Source organism: Zea mays, chromosome 2 (assembly GCF_902167145.1).
Source record: "Zea mays cultivar B73 chromosome 2, Zm-B73-REFERENCE-NAM-5.0, whole genome shotgun sequence".
In the NCBI taxonomy this organism is placed as follows: Eukaryota; Viridiplantae; Streptophyta; class Magnoliopsida; order Poales; family Poaceae; genus Zea; species Zea mays.
In genome coordinates this window covers 105,441,184-105,453,196 of record NC_050097.1, presented here as the reverse complement: position 1 = coordinate 105,453,196, position 12,013 = coordinate 105,441,184, and the positions used below count along the sequence as shown (strand labels likewise).

Genomic DNA, 12,013 nt, shown 5'->3' with positions numbered 1-12,013 from the left:
GAAGACGACGCGCCCGTGTTCCGTTCCTCGAACGGCTCGCGCACGCACAACGACTGCCCCACGAACCACTCGTCCCAACGCATTAACTCTGCGGCGGGACAGGCGGCACCTTTGGCAGGCAAAGCAGGCGACGCTTCACCTCCGCCATAATGACCGCGTCAAAAAAAGGTGCGCCACGTCATTCGATTTTGTATCCTTTTCCACTTCCTCTTTCTCTCTCTTGCCACAGGGACCGGGAAAGGGGATACTCCGAAAGGGATCCTTCTCCGCGAAGGAAGCGGGCCCCGAGCCCCCCTACTGATCAGAGGTTCGAAGGCTGGCCCCTCGAAAGGGTTCAACAGCCGCCTCAGAGCACTCGGGCTCCGCGCCCACTACTGGTCAAAGGTTCGAAGGCTGGCCCCTCGGAAGGGTTCAACGGCCGCCTCAGGCCACTCGGGCTCCGCGCCCACTACTGATCAGGGGTTCGTAGGCTGGCCCCCGAATGGTTCGACAGCCGCCTCAGAGCACGCAAAGCGAGGGATGACCCTGGGTACATTCGATACATAACCAAGGCTCAGGCTACGCTCCCTAGGTACCCTAGGACATTTCCGAGACCAGCGGGAGCGATTTTGTAACGGAATCCCATCAGAGGGAGGCATTGAGCCCTCGGACCCTATCAAATGGGACCGGGTCTGGCAAATCACCTGCAGGTACTTTTGGAGCGCGCCTCTGGGCCACTAGCCGACCCTTATCGAATGGGGCACGGGCGTCCACTAGCCGACCCTTACCGATTCAGTTATAGTGAGTTATTTCCCTATTTCAGTTAATTAGTTTAACTAGTGGACCGAATAGAAAATAAGTAGGCTTGTGTGATGAAATGTCATAATCGCTTGTAATGGTGTGATTCGATTATTACTCTACCTGCTAAGTCATAAAATAATGTGATCCCGATATCTAGTATTTTCATACTAGATTTGCGATGTCTTACTATAGGGGTTTAATTCGCTATCGCGTAATACTATTTAAGTTTGAAATATTCATGTCTATATGCATTCATGTGCATAATGCATATCATTCAGGTACGTTAATTAATTGCATGATGTGGAAGACAACCCAAGTCGACCCCAAGCGCGGGCTAATCCGCAAGATGATGTTGATGGACGAACCGAAAGATGGATAATCTGAACGAGTGCGTGCCAGGACAAAGGATGATCGTCAAGTGGACGTCACCTAACAACACTAACCTAGTGTTACCCAGGCAAGCCCCGGTGCATGCAACCCCTTCCTTGTGTTTTTAAATAATTTTTACACACTTTAAGTCTAGTGAAATGTGCATTAGGTTTATAGGAGTTGCTTGGAACCCTTTGATGCATTGCCTTCCTTGATATCCATACCTTTATAGATACTTCTGGTGAAGTATCAAAATATGATTTACAAAAATGCTTAGCCCTGCTCAGATCTTGTGAATAGAGGTTGTCTTTTGCATTAAGGCCTAGCTCAGGGGTTATCCTGAGGAAGGACAACTTCTACCTGCAAGAATATTTTCATTAAGAGCGTGGTGGGATCTTACTGCAAAGTTCCCTTTGATGCTCTTTTCATCCTAAGGAACACAAACAATCCTAAGGATAGAAGTACTTAAATCGGGACTTGGGCTAGGAACAGGTGATGCTCCGCCCAAGTTAGTTAAGGATTGGATGCGTATGTAGGCCTGTATGATCAAGGACTATCTTAATTAGCCACATGCCCTGGATATGAGACAGGGTAAGCTTGAACCCGGCTATTCCATACATGAAAAGACAATCGCGCACTGGGAGTGGAGAGATGGCGAGAGTGGCACGTACCCTCCTGGCAAAGGACCGCCTAAAAAGGGTGGTGTGCTCTCGGGTGGCGCGGACCTGTTCATGCAGTGGCGTTGACATATGCAAGGGTTAAGTGCTACATATGTCGTGTGGTTAGAGATCCTCAGCTGAGTAAATCGATTCGGATCGCCGTTATATCCCCGGAGAGTGGAGACTTGATCGCTGCCCTGCAACCTAAGTCAGGATGTGAACCTCATGAATAAAAATGATGTTGTATTGATGAGATGGTGAAATTAGACCAGATGCAAACAGAGTCTATTAATATTTAATCTGGCATTAAAATATTGAAAGTAAGGACTCACTTTAGTAAGCTAATTCTGCAAAAGTATCTAAGTTGATTCTTGCTAAAGCCTCTCCTTGATTCCCAAATCTAGCATATCCTCGAGAGTTTTTTCTTTAGTCGGGTAAGTCTTGCTGAGTAATTTCATACTCAGGGTTTTATTCCCTATTGTTTTTCAGGTTATAGTTTTGTGCTGCTGTTGATGGTGTTAAGTACCGGTGGGCTCGGCCTTCTTATATAAGTATACCCTGTCTTTATCTTCTTATTGAGGATGGTCACTTAAGCTAGCATATATTTCAAACTTATAAACAATTTATAACAGTTCAAAGTTATTCCTTTGAATCACTTTTTGTAATCACTCCGATCATGTACATTATAAAACTTGATGTAACATGTAAAATTTGGTAATAAAATTTCCGCTGCAAAAATGTTGGTGTGTGATTTGTGTTTACATAATCCCGCGATTCTGGTTGTAAGTGGTTTATCCGATGTCCTTGGGGCAATCGGACGGATCCTGTTAAGTTATCTGGTGCACATGCATAACAGTCTGAGGTCTTTGAGACAAGGACAGGTGCATGTGGGCCCAATAACTTGGGAGGTTCTGCCACACTCGCTCTCCCTCGCCGCTCGACCTCGTCGGAGACCCGCGCCCGCCGTGCTGGTCATCCAGCTCGCCAGAAGCCGCGACAAGCGACCTCGAGCTTCGCCCTGAGGTGAGACACCTGTTCCCTTGCTCGGTCTCTCCCAATTATGCTTTGTCGTCGGCCAATTCGGCTTCACCGAAGTTCGGTCGCGGCGGTCCATCGTGCCTACACGGTGACCGGCCAAATTAGCCTAGTCCAGTGCCCTGTGTCGGTCCCTGATGTTCCTCTCACCCTTCTGAAGTAATTCCAGGCCCTCGCGCGCCCCACACCCCCTCCCCTTGGCGGCCGCGATTCCTCACCGGAGTTGCACCGACCCACCCGGATTTGTTTCTCCGTCGTTCTCCCCTCTCTGACCCCGGTCTCATGGTCAAAGCCCCACCAGTGAGTTCGCCGAGTCTTCCTCTTCATTTCTGGCCAGCCCTGACGACCCCGGAACCGCCGTAGCCCGCACCCGCCCCAACTCCGGTGACCTCACCGTCGTGAGCAAGAGCGGGGCCGCCTACAGCCATCAGCTCTCCTGGTGTTGATCTCCACCGTCTGATTCTGATCACACGGCCCAGATCACGGGATACCACTTCGCGCACTCGCGCCCTGCGTTCAGACCCACCTGTCGGCCGCCTGTGCCCTTGCATCGGGACCGATCGGTCAGTCCGCCTCCCTGCCTTGGTCGCTGACCACCCTGGCCCGCTGGTCAGTGCGCGCCCACGTCCACGTGCTCGCCCGTGGATCTGTTCTCAGACGTTGATCTCAGATCCGATGGCTGAGAAACCTGATACCGCTTCGCGTGGTAATTTTGTTAAAGAGACCCTCGGTTTGTTTGGAACCAACCCGCCGTCCCTGGTTTTCACGCGTAGGCCCCCGAAATCTTGCATATTGAACCCTAGGCTTTTAAGTAATCACGGAATTAGACCTATTTCCATATTTTAAACTTCCAAACTTGTTTATTTCATATATTTTGCATATGAACTCCAAATTGAGTGATTCAAATTGCAAAATATTCATAGGATAATCTCTGTTCAAATAAATTATGTTCATTCACAATCTGCACACTCTAATTTTGTTCCTAACTAAAGATTAGTACATGTATTGATTTATTCACGTAATAAAATAAATAAAAAGGAAACCCTAGTAGTAAATAGATGTTTAATATTGGGAAGATAATAATATGTGAGGTATGAACTTATCTCTGGTTTAAATTTGCCATCTCATTAAAATAAGTAGAATTAGATTACGTAATCATGGACAACACTTAAAGAATAATCAACTACTAAATGAGATTAGCTCATCCTATAATTTAAACTCCCTTTTGAGTTTATACTTTTCTTTTTGAGATGTGTTCCCATGTTTGTACATGATTGATGTATTGTTCCTTTGCCATTTACCAAATGTACTGAATGTATGATCGCTTTATTTAGACAACGAGCAGCCCTTGGTTCCTGAGTGTGTTGTTGAAGATCTTCCTGAGCAACAACCTGGTGAAGGCAAGTGTCCTCTGACCTGTTATGTCCTACATACTTTATAAGTCACTGTCTCGCATTACATTATTGAAACCTAAAGATTGACTAGTCTGTATTTACTTATCCTTGTTTACCTTTTTGGGTTAATCATGGTTAGCTTATGCTATTGCTTCAACTTAATCAATGAACATGATGTGAACATTTATGATACGATGATGTTATCCCGATGATGATATTGTGATACTTTAGGGGACTCAGGCCATTTTCCTGAGTACCTCTCCGTAAGGACCTGTTTGTGGAGTGACCACCTGAGATAACAGTGCAACCATGAGGGTGGAATGGGACGCCCTTAGCCAACTAATTAGATGAACCTGGGGGTGTAGTTGGCTTTGCCTGAAAGCCGTCAATGGGGGCCAGGGCGTAGTGCTCGCTCTGCCAAGGGGGGTGCAGACGTTCATTCGATTTGGTTTTGTTAGTCACCCACCTTGGGGAGGTGTACTGCGTTTGTACGACTGGTGAAACCTAGCGAGCAGCTATGCACCAGGGGAGTCTTTGTAAAGGCTACGTAATGAGACCCTGCCAGGTTACCTTGGTAGTGATCATTGGGGAGTCATGATCTCCGGGCGGAATGGGAATCACGACTCGTGGATAAAGTGTGCAACCTCTGCAGAGTGTTAGAAATTGGTATATCAGCCGAACTCACGGTTAAGAGCAGCCTTGGGATCCTCTTTGATTAGAAGAACTTTGATTACTTTTATGATGATGGTTAATTATGATGATTATGATTTTGATCTCTGGTATTTTCTCTTGGAAGGGAGTACATTTGGGTAATAACTGGATTATTACTAAAACTTGGCTCTACTAATAGTAATAAATACTTGACCAACTAAAAGCAACTGCTTAACCTTAACCCCACATACAACTAGTCCACTTTAGCCAAACTGGACATTTGCTGAGTACATTGATGTGTACTCACCCTTGCTTTACAAACCACCCCACCCCAGGTTGTCCCCACTGTACTCAGTGCTCAGGAGGAGATGCTGGCAACATGGAGAACTTTGAGGAGTTCCAGGACTACGATGAGTTCTAGTTTTTCTTAGTGGCAAACCCGCAGTTAGCTACCTGTGTAGGCCTTATCTGCTACGTTACGTATTTTTGCACTTTGATATTAATGTTAATGACTATGGCTATGTATTAGACTATGTGGATGTCTTGGACATCTTATTGTAATAAATTACCTTTCCTTTATTTACATTGGGCAATGTGTGATGATGTTCAACTATGTAATCGCTGTGTACGTGAGTTTGTGATCCTGGCACGTACATGGTTCGCATTCGGTTTGCCTTCCAAAACCGGATGTGACAACAACCCACCATCCCAAAAATATACATTTCCCTTAGACTATCACAACTACACTTACTTTATTTTTATTTATTTTTTGCATAAACGAAATTAAAATGGCATGTCACATTTATCCTAATTAAATCAAATCTTAATCACACATTAATGAATTTGTAGATTAATTAGTATAATAGTTTTAATTAATTAGCTAATAAACAAACTCGGTACGTAGTCACAATATTATTAACAACCAAATATGGTCATCATGTAGTATATGAATTTCAGGCATTTATACAGGTCAAATAGACGAATTTGAGACAACAAACAATCATCATCAGCAATAGTCTTCGTCTTGAATTCTTAATTTATGTTAGTGACCAAATTGCAAGAGCATGAATGTTACTGAAGCAAGCCATACCCGACGCACACCTTCAGTACGACCATCGAACCCAATTGATAACATATCCTTCAGCCGCATTGTATAACATCTAGTTAATAATAAAACTCAAATCGACTAGGAGAAGCTGCTACGCTAGCTTCAATGATCGGTAGATGGACCAAAGCACAGGAAGACGGTGGAGCCGCTGGAACTTCGTCGTCGCCGGTACATGACCTCTTTCGCTTGGAGTCTGCCTCGTCGGTGTTTCCTTCACCCAGATCCATAGCCACACACCTTCAGGCAGCGATTCGATGGTCAAGCCGCCATGGACCCTGTCGCCATCGCTGGGAGCTACACCAATGGGTGCAAGCGGTTGAGGAGAGCGAGCGGCCGGGCGTAGGGGCTCCCTTGAACAAAGGGGAGAGAGAACCCTACCGACGTCATAGCGGGTGTGGTAGAGGACCAGTTGCGGCGTTTGGCGTGACAGTGTCGCCTCTATTGAGGGGGAGGGGAGGGGGCATCCGCTGCGGCGGCATAGGCTAGGAGGGAGCGGCAGATGTGGCGGTGGCGAGGGCGTGCATGGAGTCAGCGTTGGCAGGTCCGTGACGAGTGCGGGGTAGGCGATGACGGATGGGGCATGCATGGAGAGCAGCTAGGTTTTTGTGTGACGGTGGGATAACAATTGGATGGGTGGATTTTTTTAGGGAGGGGGAGGGTACACAATATGGAGATCAGATGAGTGGACTTATACGGCGCGTGTAGGTGTAGGCTTCATCTAATTAGAGAAAGCACATGGCTACTAATACATAAAGTATATATATATATATTAATTGTTGTACACATGTTTTTTTTTGTGAATGAACACATGTATATATAAATTTGTATAAGCTTTGCCGGACAAGTAATTAAACATAAAATAAAATGTTCCTAAATACTTTAGTACCAGTTCTAGCAAAGAACTAGTACTAATAAAGGAACATTTAGAGGACCCTAATATTAGCGGTTGGAGATCTGGTATTGTAGCCAGTTCTCAACGGTACATAATGCTCTTTCTCAAGTTGTGTTTGACGAATTCGAGGAGTGAGATGGAGTAGATAACAAGTGGCAAAGACAGCCTTTATTTATTTTTGAATAAATTTCAAGTAAAACATTACAGGTGATGAGAGTGCATGTGCATGCAATGTACAGTACTTACGTATACAAATAAACAGACGAGCGTAGTGCAAGATGATTAGTTATAAAGCACACATGCTTGCATGGCTTAGATGACACCAATTATTAAAAGCAATACATGCGCCACCAGATGGTAGCGTACGTGGCTGAATTATTGATGCAGATATATATAGATAGATAAGCAGACTTTGGCACAGTGGTGCATCGTCTCATTCGCCGTTGATCTTCCTCTCGGTGACCTCGGACTTGAAACCAAAGCTGTTGACTCCACGGAAGATGCCATCGTCATACTTGGTGACCTTCTTCTCCCCGGTAGTCAAAATATCCTCCTGCGTGTAGGAGAAGGGGACCTGGCAAGTGCCCTGCGTGGCCAGGATGCGCACCGTGATGACGGTGTGCGGAGGCACGATGACCTCGTAGTCGGTGGAGAACTCCTCCGTGTTGACGGTGTTCTCGCCCCAGATGTAGCTGGTGTCGAACTCGCTCTCCAGCGTAATCGATCCGGTCACGACCTCGGGGACTCCGGCTTGGAAGCTGCTTTTGATGCCCAGCCTCAAGGACCTGCTGGCGTCCCAGATCTTGCCGTTGCTGACCACGTACTTGAGGGTCAGCGTGTTCTTGCTGGGCATGCTGCCGGCGTTCACCGCCTCTCGAGTCACCAGGGTCCTCACCTTGTTGTTCAGGATCTTGGCGTCCTTGAGGTGGTAGTCCACGCCGTAGATCTTCCGCAGCAGGACGGCCTCCTCGATCTTCAGCTGCGCCTCCTTCCTGACGCTGGGTATGCTGGCGTTCAGGCAGCTCTCCTTGCCCTCGTAGGTCAGCCGGTGGCAGATGTGGTTGTTGCCGAGGTTCCGGAGCCCGTACACGGCGTCCGCGTCGTCGCCGACCCTGACGACCTCGAACAGGGTGTCACGGTTGTCCGTGCTGGTGTCGTCGGTGTCGCACCAGATCCAGTTCGGGCTGCGCCGCCAGAACTTGCCGAAGTGGTCCGACTTGACGCGGATCACCCGCTTGCCGTCGATCATGTAGTTGTACGTGGTGAACCTCACACTTGGATCGCCTATGTCGTCCGACGCAAACTGCAGGTAGGGGTAGCCTTCCACCATCCGAGCGCTCAGGTACAGCCCGTTGTCTCCCTTGAAGCACACGTGCTTAGGCAATTCCTTTGGCTCATCAACCTTCGTCGTCGTTCCATTCTCCGCATTCTGCTTCTGCGGCGGACGCTTGTGCGGACGCTCTGCATATTTGTATATAATAAGCATCAATCAATTCAAATCTTCAATCAATGGATTCATTATACTGTAAAATCTAACGACATTATATGTTAACACGATCGATCATTAATTCACCGACTCACCGACTTTAATTGGGTCAGCATGGACTTCACCGAATCCGCCATCGTCAAAGATGTTGTGCCCCTTACCAATGATTCCGGAAGAGACCAAGCGGGCCATATCGTCCTCAATTCAGTTTAGTTTATATATGCCAATATTTATGTAATATATATGCTAAAGTGAGCTAGCGATGTATGCTAGCTCTCTGTGCTCTCCGGCCATCTACACCCCACTCGTGCTCAATTTATACAAGGGGGACTGGGCTGTCCGGTCACAAGCCTATCTAGCTCGCTAGCGCCTTCTCCATTGACGTGTGTGGCCAGGAATTCTCCCAATCCTACCTCGCGCGCTCGTGGTCTAGTTTATGGCCGTACACCATAGGTTGGAGCTATTTCCATTTCAGTGAGCCTCCTAAGGCACAACAGTAAAATCGACGGCATTAGACTTAGACTCTCGGACTCGGACATAGATAATTTTAGACGGCTTAAGGCTTATATTTGGCGCGCAAGTGTCTGTCGGTTGTAAACACTCAAAAATAAGATTATATCCGACGATAGCTATCGGACCTACGCGAAGTGCGAGGACACGCAGGAGCCGTCGGCAATTAACTCCGTTAACGGCCATGACAGTGTCTGCTAGGCCCCACATACATTATGTCCGACGATCTACATGTAGCCTCTTGGACATAAGTAATTAATATCCGACGGCCCATGTAAGTCATCGCACATTAATTTGTCTTATGTCCAACAACTACTATAACACCTTATTTTTTTTGAACCAATAGAAATTTCCAAGATTTAGTTTGATTTATTAAGATTTGGGCAGTTTAGAATAACAAATTATAGTTCTAATATTTTATTTTATTATAAAATAATTAGAACAAAATATAAGGTTGAACTTGCTTTGTTGCATTCATGCAGTTGCATAATGTTTCTCAATGTAAAACTTGTTTGAAACATGGTAACCAACCTTGTAGAAGTCCTCGATAAATTTTCATATTTTTCTGATTACTTTTTCTATTTTCAAAAAGCAAAATTCTATTTATTAGGGGCACTTAAAACATTTTATTTGAGATAGTTGTATACCAAAATATTTCTAGGAATTTTCCTGAAATTTTTGGAGCCATTTAAACATTTTTTCAGCATTAAAAATGTTTTTTTGTATTTTTTGAAAATATAAAATCTTTAAAATTCCAAATTATCCAAAATTTGGATAAACCCAAGTCGTCCCTATAAATACATGCCTGTCTTCCCCCATTGTAGAGCATTAAACAGTTTATTCTGACTCCATCTACAACCCCGCAATATCTCATCGAAGTTCAAGTTTCTCCCCATCTAAAGCTACAACTCCGATGAGGAATTTCTCTCTGTCTGTTCATCTTCCGGGGCAACCCAGAATATCGCCATGACCAGCTCGGCGAGAGCTTCGTCGCCGCGCTTCCAGTTCGTCGATCGGATCTCCGGTTCATCGTCAATCTAGAAAAAACCGAGATGTCATCAGCAGCGAGGGATCGAATGACTTGGTTGGAAGGTAAGTTGGTGATAGGATAGGGGTCTTTCACGCATAATTGGCTTGACGCTTTTCGCCTAAAAGATAACCACCACCACATGCCCTTTAACATGCAAGAGTGTCATGCGGCACAAATTTAACAGTAGGTACAATTCTGATAAGTTTGCAACAATTGTGTCATGCCTTTGTAAACAAACATTTCCAACCTTTAACAAACCGATCTTACCAAACAGATCACGTCATGTCACCTATTTCTGTGCAGCCCTAATAATTTATTAAACATGTGAGAAAGTTTGTGGTTAATTCAATGGAGTTAAGACCAGGGCCACCGTAGCAAAGTTGAAGCCCTAACATTAGTGAGCAAATTTGTTATACCGAGCTTGGCCTAGTGCTGTCCGATTTTTGAAGTAAATCACTCCCAAACTTACTCTGTCAGGCGCACTGAATGGGCCTTCCATGGTACGGTAAACTGAACCAGAACCCAGGTTCAGCGCATCTCGCCGCCTGTGAACTTGCGCCGCGATTCATGCCGGCCGCCGCGATTCGTGCTGTGGATAACTGTGGCGGATGAAAAGATCTCGTGCAAGGATGAACATGGGACACTGTACTGCCCTGTCTCCGTACCCACTTGCACCGGCGACGTGGCTGCGCGACCTCCGCCGTCGTGCCGCCGTTTCCCTCGGTTACGACACGCCTTAAGTCGTTTCACCACGTCGTCGCAGGCCGTGAAGACTAGGCAGTGACGTCGTAGACCGTTACCCAGTAAATGCCACGTAGCCCCTTCGCAGTGCTAGATCATTTTTTTCATAACGAGCTCGATCCGCGAAAAGAACGAAGGCTTAAGAATGCCGAAGGTCCGAAAAACATCTTCCCTAATCTTGTTATCAAAAAACAATTAAAATATTCACAACACTTATTGGTCCACTGGTTAGTCAGTACGAGCGTCTTGGTGGTTCGCCTTCTTCTCCTGCAGGGCTATATAAACAGACAAGTTGGTGAGAAGTTACCACAACATTCATTGCTATTGCACTGTTGTGCTGTTGAAAATTTTCACCGAAGCCGAAGCTTTCGGCATTACGCATCGATCAAGCATTTCACCGCTCAGGCGCAACTTCGTCTGCTAGAGTCTGAACACCAAAATGGCTAGAGTAAGATCTACTGCTCGGGTGACCCGCATGGAAGATGAGATTGAAACGACTGAGACAGCTCACATCTCAGAAATGATGAGGCGTTTTGGGTTGGTTGTGCAGGAGGAAATTATTGCCGAAGGTGTTACTAATGTCGAAGCTGAACAGACCATGGCTAAGGCTAAGAGTGAAAATGAAAGCGAGGATGATGATAGTATCCTATGTCCGACTAAGCCCAACCAAATTGAATTCGAGAGATCCACAATTAAAACTGAGGATCTAGTTCTAATGAAGAAGCTGATATTTTGGAGAAAATGATGATGAACTGGTTCGTTTTGCTGGAGAGGAGACGATTCTAGAGCCGAAAGAGATGAAGTTGTAGTCTTCAAGAGCTTCTTCATGGCGGGACTTCGGTTCCCCTTTATGAGATGATAGGTGAAGTTTTGAAGAAGTTTGAAATCTACCTACATCAGCTGACCCTGAACGCCATTGTTAGGCTTAGCGTGTATATCTGGGCTCTTTGAAGCCAAGGAAAAAGTGCCAACGCCAAAGGGTTCTGTCGGGTACATGAGCTTCATTTTCAGACGAAGGAAAGAGCCGATGGCTAGCACAAGAACGTCGGATGCTACAACTTTGCATACCAGAAGGACACAAAGGCCCCCGTGATAGGCTACCGCACCAAGTGGCCGACCGGGTGGACAGACGAATGGTTTTACGTGAAGGCCGATGAGAAGAAAAGGGAGAAGCTCATGACCATGGTAATGAGTCCCTTGAAATTGAACTTCGGCATGACTCGACCTATGTGCAATATGCAACTAGGGTCCCCATGCCAACTTGCTGAGGTGGAGTTTAGAGTTATGGCTGAGCACATTAGCACCAGGGACTTGGTGTAAGAATACTTGGCGAACAGGACATTTCCAACCTCTGTGAT

The 12,013-nt window shown here is 46.1% G+C and overlaps 1 protein-coding gene across 1 annotated transcript; it reads right to left on the bottom strand.

Annotated features, from left to right (window-relative positions):
- Window positions 1-7,034: 7,034 nt before the first annotated feature.
- On the bottom strand, window positions 7,035-8,655 carry LOC100194135 (uncharacterized). Its single transcript, NM_001139187.2, has 2 exons — window positions 8,470-8,655; window positions 7,035-8,349 (listed from the first exon to the last, which is right to left on the bottom strand). Exons 1-2 carry the CDS (start codon window positions 8,564-8,566, stop codon window positions 7,322-7,324), a joined length of 1,125 nt encoding a protein of 374 aa, NP_001132659.1. The 5' UTR covers window positions 8,567-8,655; the 3' UTR covers window positions 7,035-7,321.
- Between the last annotated feature and the right edge of the window lie 3,358 nt (window positions 8,656-12,013).

Coding starts and splice junctions, on each gene's coding strand:
- LOC100194135 (NM_001139187.2), bottom strand. CDS start 8,566: ATGGCCCGCTTGGTCTCTTCCGGAATCATTGGTAAGGGGCACAACATC. Junction 8,350..8,469: donor TGCTGACCCAATTAAAGTCG/GTGAGTCGGTGA, acceptor ACAAATATGCAG/AGCGTCCGCACAAGCGTCCG.